This window comes from Vicia villosa, linkage group LG3 (genome assembly GCF_029867415.1).
Source record: "Vicia villosa cultivar HV-30 ecotype Madison, WI linkage group LG3, Vvil1.0, whole genome shotgun sequence".
NCBI lineage: Eukaryota > Viridiplantae > Streptophyta > Magnoliopsida > Fabales > Fabaceae > Vicia > Vicia villosa.
Genome location: NC_081182.1, coordinates 206,653,176 through 206,665,307, shown reverse-complemented (window position 1 = coordinate 206,665,307; position 12,132 = coordinate 206,653,176). Strand labels below are relative to the sequence as shown.

At 32.2% G+C, this 12,132-nt stretch overlaps 1 protein-coding gene and 2 pseudogenes across 1 annotated transcript; all 3 read left to right on the top strand.

Annotated features, from left to right (window-relative positions):
* Window positions 1-6,468: 6,468 nt before the first annotated feature.
* On the top strand, window positions 6,469-8,732 carry LOC131593396 (uncharacterized). The gene is made up of 2 exons (XM_058865882.1): window positions 6,469-6,709; window positions 7,827-8,732. Exon 2 carries the CDS (start codon window positions 7,841-7,843, stop codon window positions 8,375-8,377), a length of 537 nt encoding a protein of 178 aa, XP_058721865.1. The 5' UTR covers window positions 6,469-6,709; window positions 7,827-7,840; the 3' UTR covers window positions 8,378-8,732.
* Window positions 8,733-8,976: 244 nt separating this feature from the next.
* LOC131593395 (putative disease resistance RPP13-like protein 1) lies at window positions 8,977-10,688 on the top strand (annotated as a pseudogene).
* LOC131659814 (putative disease resistance protein At3g14460) lies at window positions 10,585-11,912 on the top strand (annotated as a pseudogene).
* Window positions 11,913-12,132: the final 220 nt, after the last annotated feature.

The window sequence follows — 12,132 nt, the reverse complement described above, 5'->3', positions numbered from 1 at the left end:
ATGAATCAAACGGTCTAGAGCAATAGAGATGTTAATGACTTTTTAAATTAAATGTTAAAATTTTTAACCACACTAATCTTGTTTTTCATAGAGCGATTAAAAGACCAAAAACAAATAAATAAAAAATATTCTCTTCTTTTATTTTTTAATGTCTACCGTCATTCCTTTACTATTTTATCTAATGGTCAAGAATTCATATAAATTAAATAAAGATAAAATATTTTTTTTGTCCTTTAAGTATACCTCTTAATCTATTTTGATCATTCTGTTTTTAAAAGTGTCAAGGTAGTCTTTTAATTGTTCAAACAATGTTAGAGAAGTCCTTTCCGTTTGTTTTGGTTAAACGTCGTTTAGTTATGTACACGTGGCAGCTGAGTTGACAGTTATCCTTCATCTTCTTCGTTTTCACCCTGAGCTTCGCACATTCTTGTTCGTTTTCTTCACAAATCAAATTAGGATTTGTGAATTGGATGGTTCTCAATTGAAATTGTTCATTGAAATCTAAGGTTCCATCTGCTATGAATTATGGGCACTATTCGAACTAATCTAAACATAAGAGTTGCACAAATTTTTATTCAAATGTATACAAAAGCTCAAATATGCGATGGAAGCCCATTTGTCATTGTGGAGACATGACTGTTTTTCGTAAGGCATCAACTGTTAAGAATTTTGGAAAACAATTCTGGGATTGTCGATATTTCAAGGTAAAAAGGATTTTGAATGTTATTTTCCTTGTAGTGTCAACTGAAATAAACATGTCATTTGTTTTGATTCGCAGGGTTCTACATAAGTTGGATGTGAATTTTTTTATTGGTACTATAGAGATGTGGTAGATGAGAAAGACCAGTTCTTGATGAAGCAAAAATGTAGGTTTGAGAAGCTAATAAAAGAAGTTGATGCAACAAAAATAGAGGTTGGAGAAGCTAGCAAAAGAAGTTGATGCAGCAAAAATGGAGGTCGGAAATCTTAAGGTTACAAATGAGGAACAAAAGAAAGAGATGAGGAAATTTGAAATTCAATCGAAAAAAATGGTGAAAGAGGAAAAAATTCGGTAGATCATGTTTTGTATTGTTGTCTCTGTCGGTATTAAGGATGTTCTAAGATTGAAACATTTTGTGTAATTGTTCAGTTGATTATTTTGTGTTAGCCTGTATCTGTTTGTATCAAGTTGTCACAATTGAACAATTTGATGTTTGTATAAGTGGTTATCACTTTGAATGGAATAAAAGTTTGTATGAGATAATTTTATAGTCATATGAATTCGTATCAGTTAGTATAATGTCTTTGCACCAGTTAATGTTGTTAGAAATTGAGTATAATGTGTTTGCACCAGTTAATGTTGTTAGAAATTGAGTATAATGTGTTTGCACCAGTTAATGTTTGAACCAATATAATGTTGTTAGAAATTGAGTATAATGTCTTCGCACCGGTTAATGTTTGAAGCAATATAATGTTGTTAGAAATTGAATAGTTTATACCAGTATACATCAATTTACATTATGCCAAAATAGATAAGACAATGCTCATTTGCTTTTTACCAAAAACATATACAATAATGCTCATTTGATTTTTATCAAGACACATTACTAGTACTTGATGTATACACCATAATATTTGCCATTACATTGGTTAAAAATACCATTACATCCAAAACACTTTGCATAAGGTTCAACAGATAATCTAACTTAAACTGAGTTCAAAAGGCAGCAAACAACTTTAAATTAAACTAAGTTTTCTTTTTTGGTGTGGTTCTTTTTGTTTGTATAGTCATTTTTGTTGTTGGCCCAACTGCATTCTTAGCAGCACCTAATCTAGTTGTAAGTCTTAACGGTATAAATGATATTGATATCCTCATAACAGGTAGCTTCTTTGGCCCTGGTTGAATAGTTGGTTGAATTTCCCTCTTAACCGTTACCTCCGCTGATTGAGTAAGTTGTTGAGTAGATTGCTGAAATACTTGTTGAGATGATTGACTAACTGATATACCTTGTAAATAAATTTGTTATGACCTACCTTCTTGCACCTAGTGCACTTGAAGGTTTAGAATAGAAAATTATTATTTTTGTTAGAGCATGATTATCAGTTCTTGTTAGGGATTTCTACACAGTTTTTAAAGAAACGGTGTCAGAATTTGATGGATAATTCACTTCATTTTTCATTCCTCAACTAAACTAGTAGAAGACCCGTGTGTCCGCACGGGTAATTCAATTCTTAAGATTAATAATATATTACAAACGCAAAAAAAAAAGTTTAAAAATTCGAATGAAGAATGTTAGTTTAAGATTCACAAAACATAATATAGATGAAATGAATCTATATATAGTAGTTATGTAAAAAATATATGGAAATGCAATAGTCATCCATATCTTAAGTTATTCGATAAGGCTAGGTTGTTGGTGATATACAATTGTTATTATAAAACCACTAATAACTGAAAATATTTAAAACGAACTATTTATCAAATCACCATCATGATAAATTTAATATGTTTAATATCATTGATACCTATAAATATGTACAAATATTTTGTTGATTAAAATAAAAAATGTATTGTGGTGATAGTGACCCGTGGATTTTTTTTTCAAAATAGTGAGTTTTAGTGAAAAAATTCACACGGGTTAGTAAAAGTTACATCAAGTTCAGTACCTAAGAATTTGCGACAAAACTTATAAATTTTCAAATACATAATTGGTAAAAACTTAATACTCTAGCATTTTTTATTCAGTTAAAGATTAAAAAGGTGTGGTTTGATAGTGACATGTACATCCGCACATTAAAGTTCATTAATATCTTACATCATTCGATAAGATTTGATTGTTGTTGATATATAATTATTATTATAAAATCATTAATAACTGCAAATATTTAAAAATAAATATATGAAAAATCACAAATATAATAAAATCTAATATGTCTAATAACCAAGGTATTAAAACCGGATAGGATATTAAACCGGTATAGATAGGAGTTTAAGATTTAAAGGTTTAAACGGAGTCTAACCAGAGTCAGACTGGTAATACTATACTTTTATTAATTTTTAATATATCAGACTTAATAAATATAATATTGAATCAAAATAAATAATATTTATAACTTTATAATATTAATAACTTAAACTATTTAATTTAAAAAAGAAACATCAATATTTATATATTAACAAAGAAGAGTTGTTAATATATTCATTAATAAATAAACTTTTATTAGTTGTTGAAATAAGAATAAAAAATAAATTAATATATTGAACTCAATAAGTGAGATAAGTATTGTTGTATCTCTCTCAAAAGTAGTTATTACTCTATGTTTGTTGAATAGATTTTGTTCTTTCAAGCGAACCTCAAAGTTGCATTTATGCATGCTCTATAGTCCACATCGCTGATAATAAAGAAGAGATTGAAATATCTGGCTATAAAATTAATTTTCTGAGGCTAACATTAAAAATTAAACTTGCATGTTGGTGGCATGACTGTAGTAGTCTGCATAACATTGGATTTTAGAAATGAAATGAAGCTGTTACAATAGCAAACTTAAAAGAAAAGCCTTCATCACTCCAATTCAGTGGTAGTTAAAAATTTATTACAAAGAAGAAATTTATTACAAAGAAGATATTAAGACATTCAACCCAAATTTCTTTATAAAAATATTACACTTTAGTAGTTTAGCATCATAACAAATGATTATATACCATCATCATCATCATCATCATCATCAGTACTCAACAGTTTTACATTCGCAAATCAACATTCACAATTTAACATTTGCATCATTCACCATTTAATTGAGTTTGACAGTACCATTAATTGATACGCACTCCTAAAATATGAATTGTATAAGTTGAAATTTAAAGATAAAATGTCAACTCTTCACAATTTATCCACCAACACTTTAATAGTATCTCTTCTTAAATAGTACACAGTTTAAAATTATAAAATAAAAAGCACCTGAATTATAAATTACAAACTATTTATCTTGTTTTAAATTATGTGACACTTTAGAAATGTTAAGTATATACTATAAGTTACAAACTATTTTTCTTGTTAGTAAATTCTTTGGCACCAGGGACTGTTAAAAGAACTGAAACATTAAGGACTGAAACTATTAATAGAAGAAAACAAAGAGATCAAGCCAAGCATATAAACTAATGTCTGTGCCGGTATAACAACTCTTGTTATTGGTTGAGATACAAGATTACACATCGCATTGTGTATGGATGAAACAGAATCATACAACTTCTTCCACTCAAATTTCATTACCTAGAAAGTGAGAAGATACAACATATTAGCAAATAACAACATAATAGGACATTTTACCTGTAATATGAAAAAGCCATTAATGGTCAAGAAATGCAAGAGAAATTCCAAAAACAAAAGTCTTACACAGTATCTGAGGCTTTACCTTCCCATCCACAATCTCTCTGTTACCAAGCATAAGATTATTTGGATATTTCTCAACAGACATTCTGCAAAAAAGCACTATACAATCATAATTGAAATGAATAATATCTTATGGATGCAAATCCTAAATAATGCTAGTGTTGTTAAATTGTGGCGCTATAGCTTAATAGAATTCACACAATAAAATACTCAAAAGACACGCAATCTCAAAATAATAGTGTCTTAGACATATATCCAACCAATATTGAATTTTTGGGAAATTAGTGATTACTCAAAAATCTCAAAAAGACATGCAATAAAACAAAGAGAGGGAATTATAAAACAACATAAAACTATACTTACTCAATCCTTGTGCTTATGCATTTCAAGGAACTGGAACTGTCTGTAACATTATTCATATATCATTATCAAACCTTAAGAACGAAAGGTGATTAGGTAATCTACAAGAAGTTATCATTTTTCCTTTACCCTAGTTAAAAGGGTTTGAACAAAAGATTAACAAATCAAAACAATGAAAATCAATTGTTGATTGCTTAAACTTACTTATGAAAATCTTGAGGAAGAACCCAGTGAATTCATCAAGTATAATGGTAAGGTTCAAAAAATTCATCAAAAATAAAAGTTGAGACTTTAAACTTACTTATGAAAATCTTGAGGAAGAACATACCTTAAGTTTGATGTTGAATGAGGAAAAATTAAATCTTTGCAAGAAAAAAGTAACAATGTTGAAGACAAAACAGAGAAATATTAGAAAAATCAAAACCCTAAAATTGAAATTCAGAAAAAATCTAAAACCAACAAAATCAACATAAACAACAACAACAAAAATACTCATGGTAGCTATGAATCCACCTTTGTTTCTCTTCCATTGAGCAAGAAGCTTGAGTTCTTCAATTTCCTCTTTATCTGCCTGTAAAAAGAAAAAGCAAGCAATAAAAAAAACTCAGAAAGTTTGATTCTTTAGTGAAAATACCACATACCTAACTTTCTCATGTTAATAGGAATATAAACAGGTTGGAGAAGGAGAAATGATGTCCGTTCTTAACGAACCCGTCGGAGATGGAGTAACATGGTCGACACCTAGGTTGTTCGAAATAAAATTTCAATCGGTTCATTAGAAAGACCGTGGGATGAGGAGTACGAAAATGGCTTAGATTTTTTTATTGGAGGTGGTGGCCGTAGACAATGTGAAGAAAGGGGACAGCGGCGGCGGACTTAGGGTTTGAAGAGAAAAGAGAGCGCAAATCAAAAATAGGAAAGAGAAGAGGAGAGGAGAGGAGAGAAAGAGAGAAACGTGAGAAATGGGGGTTTGGCAAAGTGTTTTGGCAAAGTACAAAAATTGAACAAATTGACTAATGGAAGGTGAACAAATGGCATGGATGAATATTGAATTTGTTAATTACATGAAAGACCTTTTGGTAGTGTAAAAAATATTTGTTGTAAGGGCTAATTAGTAATTTTGGACTACATTTTAGTATTGGGTAGATAGTTGATAACGTTCTCAAACTAAAGGACGCTCCTACACATTTATTTGGCTTTTTTATTTATTTATTTATTTTTTAAAAACTGTAACAATAGATGTAACAATAGATATATTGTATGGTATATTGTGAGGTTTAATGGAACCCATTTTAAAGTATATGATGGGTTGTATGAATATTTAAAAATGTAGATGAATTGTTTAAATAATTAAAAGGAGTGAAATAATATTAAAAAATTGAATGTATTCCATTTAAAGAAACCAAATGAATACAATGGGTGTGGTGTGGGTGCTCTTTAAGGTGTTGTAATTCGTCATCGATATTCGAAATTGCGGGCAAGACCTTGTTAAATCATTAAATTGTTATCCCACCAACAATAATTCTTCAAATGTGTGAATTCGCATTTAATTGCCTCCAACAAATTCAATTTTCTCATAACACTCAATTCTATCTACTGTTTCATTAAAAATCAATTGATTTCGATTTAAACATGACATTTAAAATTGTAAAATTAAATTAAAATTTATATTTTATTAAATCATTAAATTGTGATCCGACGGACACCAATACTTCAAATATTTGAATACATGCTTAATTGACTCCAGCAAACCCAACTTCTTCATAACTCTCGTCTACCTAACCAAATCAACGGCCAAGATCCTCTTTCCCTCATAACATCAAATTCTAGCCTCACGATTACGTTACTCTTCCCCAACCCTTTCTCTTTCATCACTCTTCTTTCTCTCTCCTTCACCCAAACGGCAAAACCGTCATTGCCACCACCGTGTTCCCGTTGCCGAAGTCACATCCTCCACCCTCTCCGTGTCTCCTTCCTCGGTAAGCTCATTCAATCCCCTTTATTCCTTTTCCCCCAAATTTCGACCAAACCCTAGATTTCGTTTTCTATTAATCATGAAATCAAGACTGTTTTAATGCATTTGTTTCATCAATTGTTAAATCCTTAATCCAATTTCACTTCTTCATGATCAAATCTCGTTTCCCCCAAAATTTACTTCGAACCCTAGTCATTTAATTTGGTAACAGATGCTTACGTCAAATGTATCTAAGTATTGTATAATGTATTAGTTTAAGCGGCTTTGGTTTTCTATGCTTGAAAAATTGTTTCTTTACAGTTGCATTATGATTTCTGAGTTGCTTGAAATTTTTACAGGAATATAACTTTAATGTTTAGTGTTCTGATTTCATATACTTATATTCATTTTGAAGATGAAGTGTTTAAGATAGAAGCATTTAACTTTTGAGAAGAATTAGAAAGTTGTCATTTTCTGGGATATATTTCGGAACAGTCCCTTTTTGAAAATTTGTTAGAAAATATTGAGGCTTTTTTTTTTAGTGATAGTTGATTGAATCTTGATTCTTAGATATATGTTAGTGGTTTTCGGTTTAAGTTCCGCGAGTATTAGTTGAGATTTTAGTGCTAAAAAATTATTTTAATTGAGGAATGTGGAGTTTTCTGAAAGATTTTTATAGCAGTCAGTGTAGTCAAGATTGAGTGTTGGATCGCAATCTTGCGTGCTAAGGATGCGTGAGATAGATCATTTTCGTCGTTGGAGTAGTCAAAATCGGGCTTTTTGAAGCAAGATCATATAAAAAAAGTTCTGGGTCTTTTTTTGGGTTTGTATTATGATTTTCATGTTTTTGGGTCTTACATGCCGTGCTAACAATCCGAGTTTTACGATTGGTAGGCTTGTGAAAGATCATAAAACTCGGATTGTTAGCACGGCACGTGAGATTCTAAGAATGTTAAAGATTTTCACCATTTACGAGTGATGATTCTATGAGACTAAACATATGATTCCATGGATTTTAAGACCCGTTCCAAGCAAGAGAATTTGTGGAAAATTGATTTGAATAGTTTTAATTTAAGGACTACTTTTTAGGTGATAGTGTGTGATTATTTGCTCGTTTATGATATTTTCTCTTCTGAATGCAGACAACCTTAAAAAAATGATTCTTGACAAATATGACATTGAGGAAACTCATTATGAGGTTCTCAATATTAAGGAAGATGCAGACTATGAAGAAATTCGAGCTAGTTACCGAAGTGCTGTACTCAGTTTACATCCTGATAAGCTTTTGAAAACATTCGATACATCCGGCAGTAATCAAACAAGTTCAGAGAGATTTCTCAGAGTTCAAAAGGCATGGGAAATTCTAAGCAATTCAAGCTCTCGATTACTTTATGATAAGCAGCTACAAAGTTCAAGGCGGGATGTCTTGGCTGCTGAGGTTGCAGAAGATTTAAGCTTACATGATATGGAAGCTGAAGACGCCGATGAATCATTAGAACTGTTTTATCAGTGCCGGTGTGGTGATTACTTCTCTGTCGACTCGTTGGAATTGCTAAAAATGGGGTATTCTTTGTTGAGAGATGGAAGCAATATATCTATACTCAATAGTGATACTTTACCGGGATCGGTGATTCTTCCTTGTGGATCTTGTTCGTTAAAAGCTCGTCTAATACTCAGTGTGGATAACCATTGAAAATTATCGACATTTTTTGTATATGTATGGATAACCAATGAAATTATTGGCAAATTTTGAAACATTCACTTGCATCTTTTTGATGAAACATGCTAACTGCTAAGTCATGGTTTTGTGCACATCCTTAATTTGTGTAGGGTTAAGGTATGTTTTTCAAAAGATTGGCAGGCTGAATTTCTTTCAATTTAATCAATAATTGAATTATTCAATAAAGAATTATTGTAGGATTTATTTAAAGAATATAAACACAATTTGTAAATTTTATAGAGATTGAAAATATATTCAACCCATAATTTTATCATTTAAAAAAGAATTATGGTAAAAGGTCCAAAATAACACTAGAAGATAAAAGTAAAAAATTTGCCACCAAAAATGTTAGCAATAGTAAAATTAGTTTTGTTTATTAATTTATGGTAAATTTTTATTAGATTTCAAAGTTTGAATTTCAGATCTCTCAGTTTCAACTTCCCTTACCTCACCAACTACCAACTTGTTTGGGACACCTATTGACTTATTCAAACATAGAAAAAAAAAAAGTTTTTCGTTTTAATCAAATGAAATATAATAGCCATAGAAAGAAAAAAAGTGACATAACAGAGTTTACTTCTAAACTTATTTTCTTGTAAACCTGTTCTCACTCTTGTCAAGCATAAAGAACTTCATGGCAACTATTGTTGCAGAAGCATTCCTATCAGCTTTTGTGGAAGTGTTACTAGAAAAAATGATTTCTCACGACTTTATCAACTTCTTTAGATGCAAAAAGCTCGATGTTTCACTCTTGGAAAAGCTAAAAGCAACACTCTTGAGTCTTAAATCAATACTAAATGATGCCGAGGAGAAACAAATCACAAATCATGCTGTCAAACAGTGGCTGGAGAATTTGAGAGATGTTGTCTTTCAAGCTGATGATTTGTTTGACAAAATCAACACAGAGGCGTTAAGATACAAAGTGGAAGCTGAATATCAAAGGAAAACAGTAAGTGCTAAGATGAAAAACATATTCTCTTCTAGTTTCAAACAGATAAATTCTGAAATGCTAACACTCTTTGAAAGATTGGAACACTTTGCACAAAAAGGACACATTCTAGGATTGAAAGAAAGTGTTTCGTGCAGTGTTTGGCATAGAACTCCAACAAGTTCTATTGTAGATGAATCTACTATATATGGAAGAGATTTAGACAGAAAAAAACTTAAGGATTACTTACTGTCAGAAAATGGCAGTGATGTTGGTAAAGAAATAGGCGTAATTTCCATTGTAGGCATGGGAGGGATCGGTAAAACAACCCTTGCAAAACTGCTTTACAATGATTCGGAAGTAATGGAGAAATTTGATTTGAAAGGTTGGGCATACATATCAAAAGATTTCGATATTGTTCAAGTAACTAAAACTCTTGTGGAATCTGTTACTTCGAAAACAAATGATGCAACTAACATGAATACTCCGTATTCTGGATTTGTCACCTCAAAAAGAACCGATACCAGTGACCTGAATACTCTACAAGTGCAATTGAAGCAAAGTTTAAACTATAAGAAATTTTTGCTTGTGTTGGATGACATATGGGATCGGCGCTATATTGATTAGAACAATCTTAAGGATATCTTTAATGCTGGGAAAATCGGAAGTAAGCTCATCATCACAACACGAGATGAGAGAGTTGCGCTGGCCGTGCAAACCTTTCTTCCGATTCACTATTTGACACCTCTAGGAAGAGACAAGTGCTGGTCTTTACTTGCCAAACATGCATTTGGAGCATGTAATTTCCAGCAACGGTCCAAGCTAGAGGTGATTGGCAAAGAAATCGCTAAGAAATGTGATGGCTTAGCATTAGCTGCAGTAGCAATTGGGGGTCTTCTTCGCATTAAATCATCGGAGGATGACTGGAATATTGTATTAAAAAGTAATGTTTGGAGTTTGGAAAATGTTGAGGTGTAACCGGCTCTTTTTTTGAGCTATCATTATCTTCCGGCACCTTTAAAACGGTGTTTTGCTTATTGTTCAATTTTTCCCAAGAGCTCCAAGTTGAAAAAAAAGACGATAGTTGAGTTGTGGATAGCAGAAGGCTTAGTACTTCAGTCTAAAAGTCAGAAAAGCTGGGAAAAAGTAGGAGAGGAATACTTCGATGAACTAGTGTCAAGGTCACTAATACATCGACGACTAGATGATGGGGTAGCGAGCTTTGAAATGCACGACCCTCATTCATGATTGCATGAAAGGGTACGCCATTTGTCATTCAATAGAGGGAAATATGACTCGTACAATAAATTTAAGAAATTGTATGGACTAAAAGGTTTACACACCTTCATGGCCTTACCATTACAAGTATCATCACATTCTTGTTCCCCTCCTTAGAGAGACTAGAAATTAAGGATATGCCGGAATGGGAGGAATGGAACTTGTTTCCACGTACAATTATAGAGTTTCCTAATCTAAAATATCTATCGATGGATAGATGTCCAAAACTCAAAGGAAACATACCAAGCACACTTCCATCCTTAACCGAACTTCACTTAAGCAATTGTGATCTATTGTCGAAAGCAACACATTCACAAGATAGTAGCAACATTATTTTAAGGCCATCAAATGTATCCAGCCTACTGATGCTTTCTCTCAATTCTCTTCAAAAGTTGACATTAGACCGTTTTCCCTCTCTGACATCCTTCCCAGGAAATGATCTACCCAAAACCTTACGATCTCTATCTCTACATTATTGTGAGAACCTGGAATTCCTCCCTCACGAATCCTTGCGCAATTACACATCACTTGAGTAACTGTCAATTGAATACTGTTGTAATTTAACGACATCCTTTACCTTGGGCTCTCTCCCAGTGCTTAAGAGCCTATATATTAAAGGTTGCCAAAATCTCAAATCAATTTTCATTGCAAATGATGCATCAGAGAGTCTTTCATATATTCAAAGTATCCAAATACGGTGTTGTGATGAATTTGATTCATTTTTCTCCGACGGATTGTGCACTGCTAACCTCGTTTGTTTCAGTGTGTATGGGTGTAACAAGCTTCTTACATTACCAGAATCAATCGACACTCTCGCTGGCCTTCAAGAATTGAGTGTTTTCAACCTTCCAAATCTTGAACATTTTGCCGCAGAGGGATTACCTGTCAATTTACGGAAACTTTCTGTTGGTGGGATTCGTTGGAATAGAAAGTGTAGTTTGGAAGGTATGAATAATCTTTCTGATTTGGAGATTGGAGGTGGTGACATTGTGAATAGGTTGATGAGAATGGAAATGTCATTGCTACCGTCTTCTCTCATGTCCTTACACATTTACCACTTGATGATATAGAATGCTTGGATGGAAAGTGGCTTCACCATCTTACCTCTCTCAAAGACCTTGAGATTTCAGATGCTCCGAAGCTCAAATCATTGCCAGAAGAAGGGTTTCCATCCTCTCTTTCCGTAGTGAATATCTCTGACTGTCCATTGTTGGAAGCAAGTTGGCGGAGAAGAAAGGAAAAGAGTGGTGTAAGATAGCCCGTATTCCATGCATACTTATCAACTACAAAATGATCTCATGAGTGTCAAGGTGAGTGAGTCACAATTACTATTTACTACTACTACTACTATCTTTTCCAATGTGTCCTCTATTGGTTTTATTAATTATTTTCATCATCTTTGTTAATCCATGTTGAAACTGGCCCTACACTCCAAGAGTTGATTCCTATTGTAGTTTTATTAAGTTTATCATAATCACTTTCAAGTTCATGAAAACTATTGTATAATGTTCCATTACCTTCT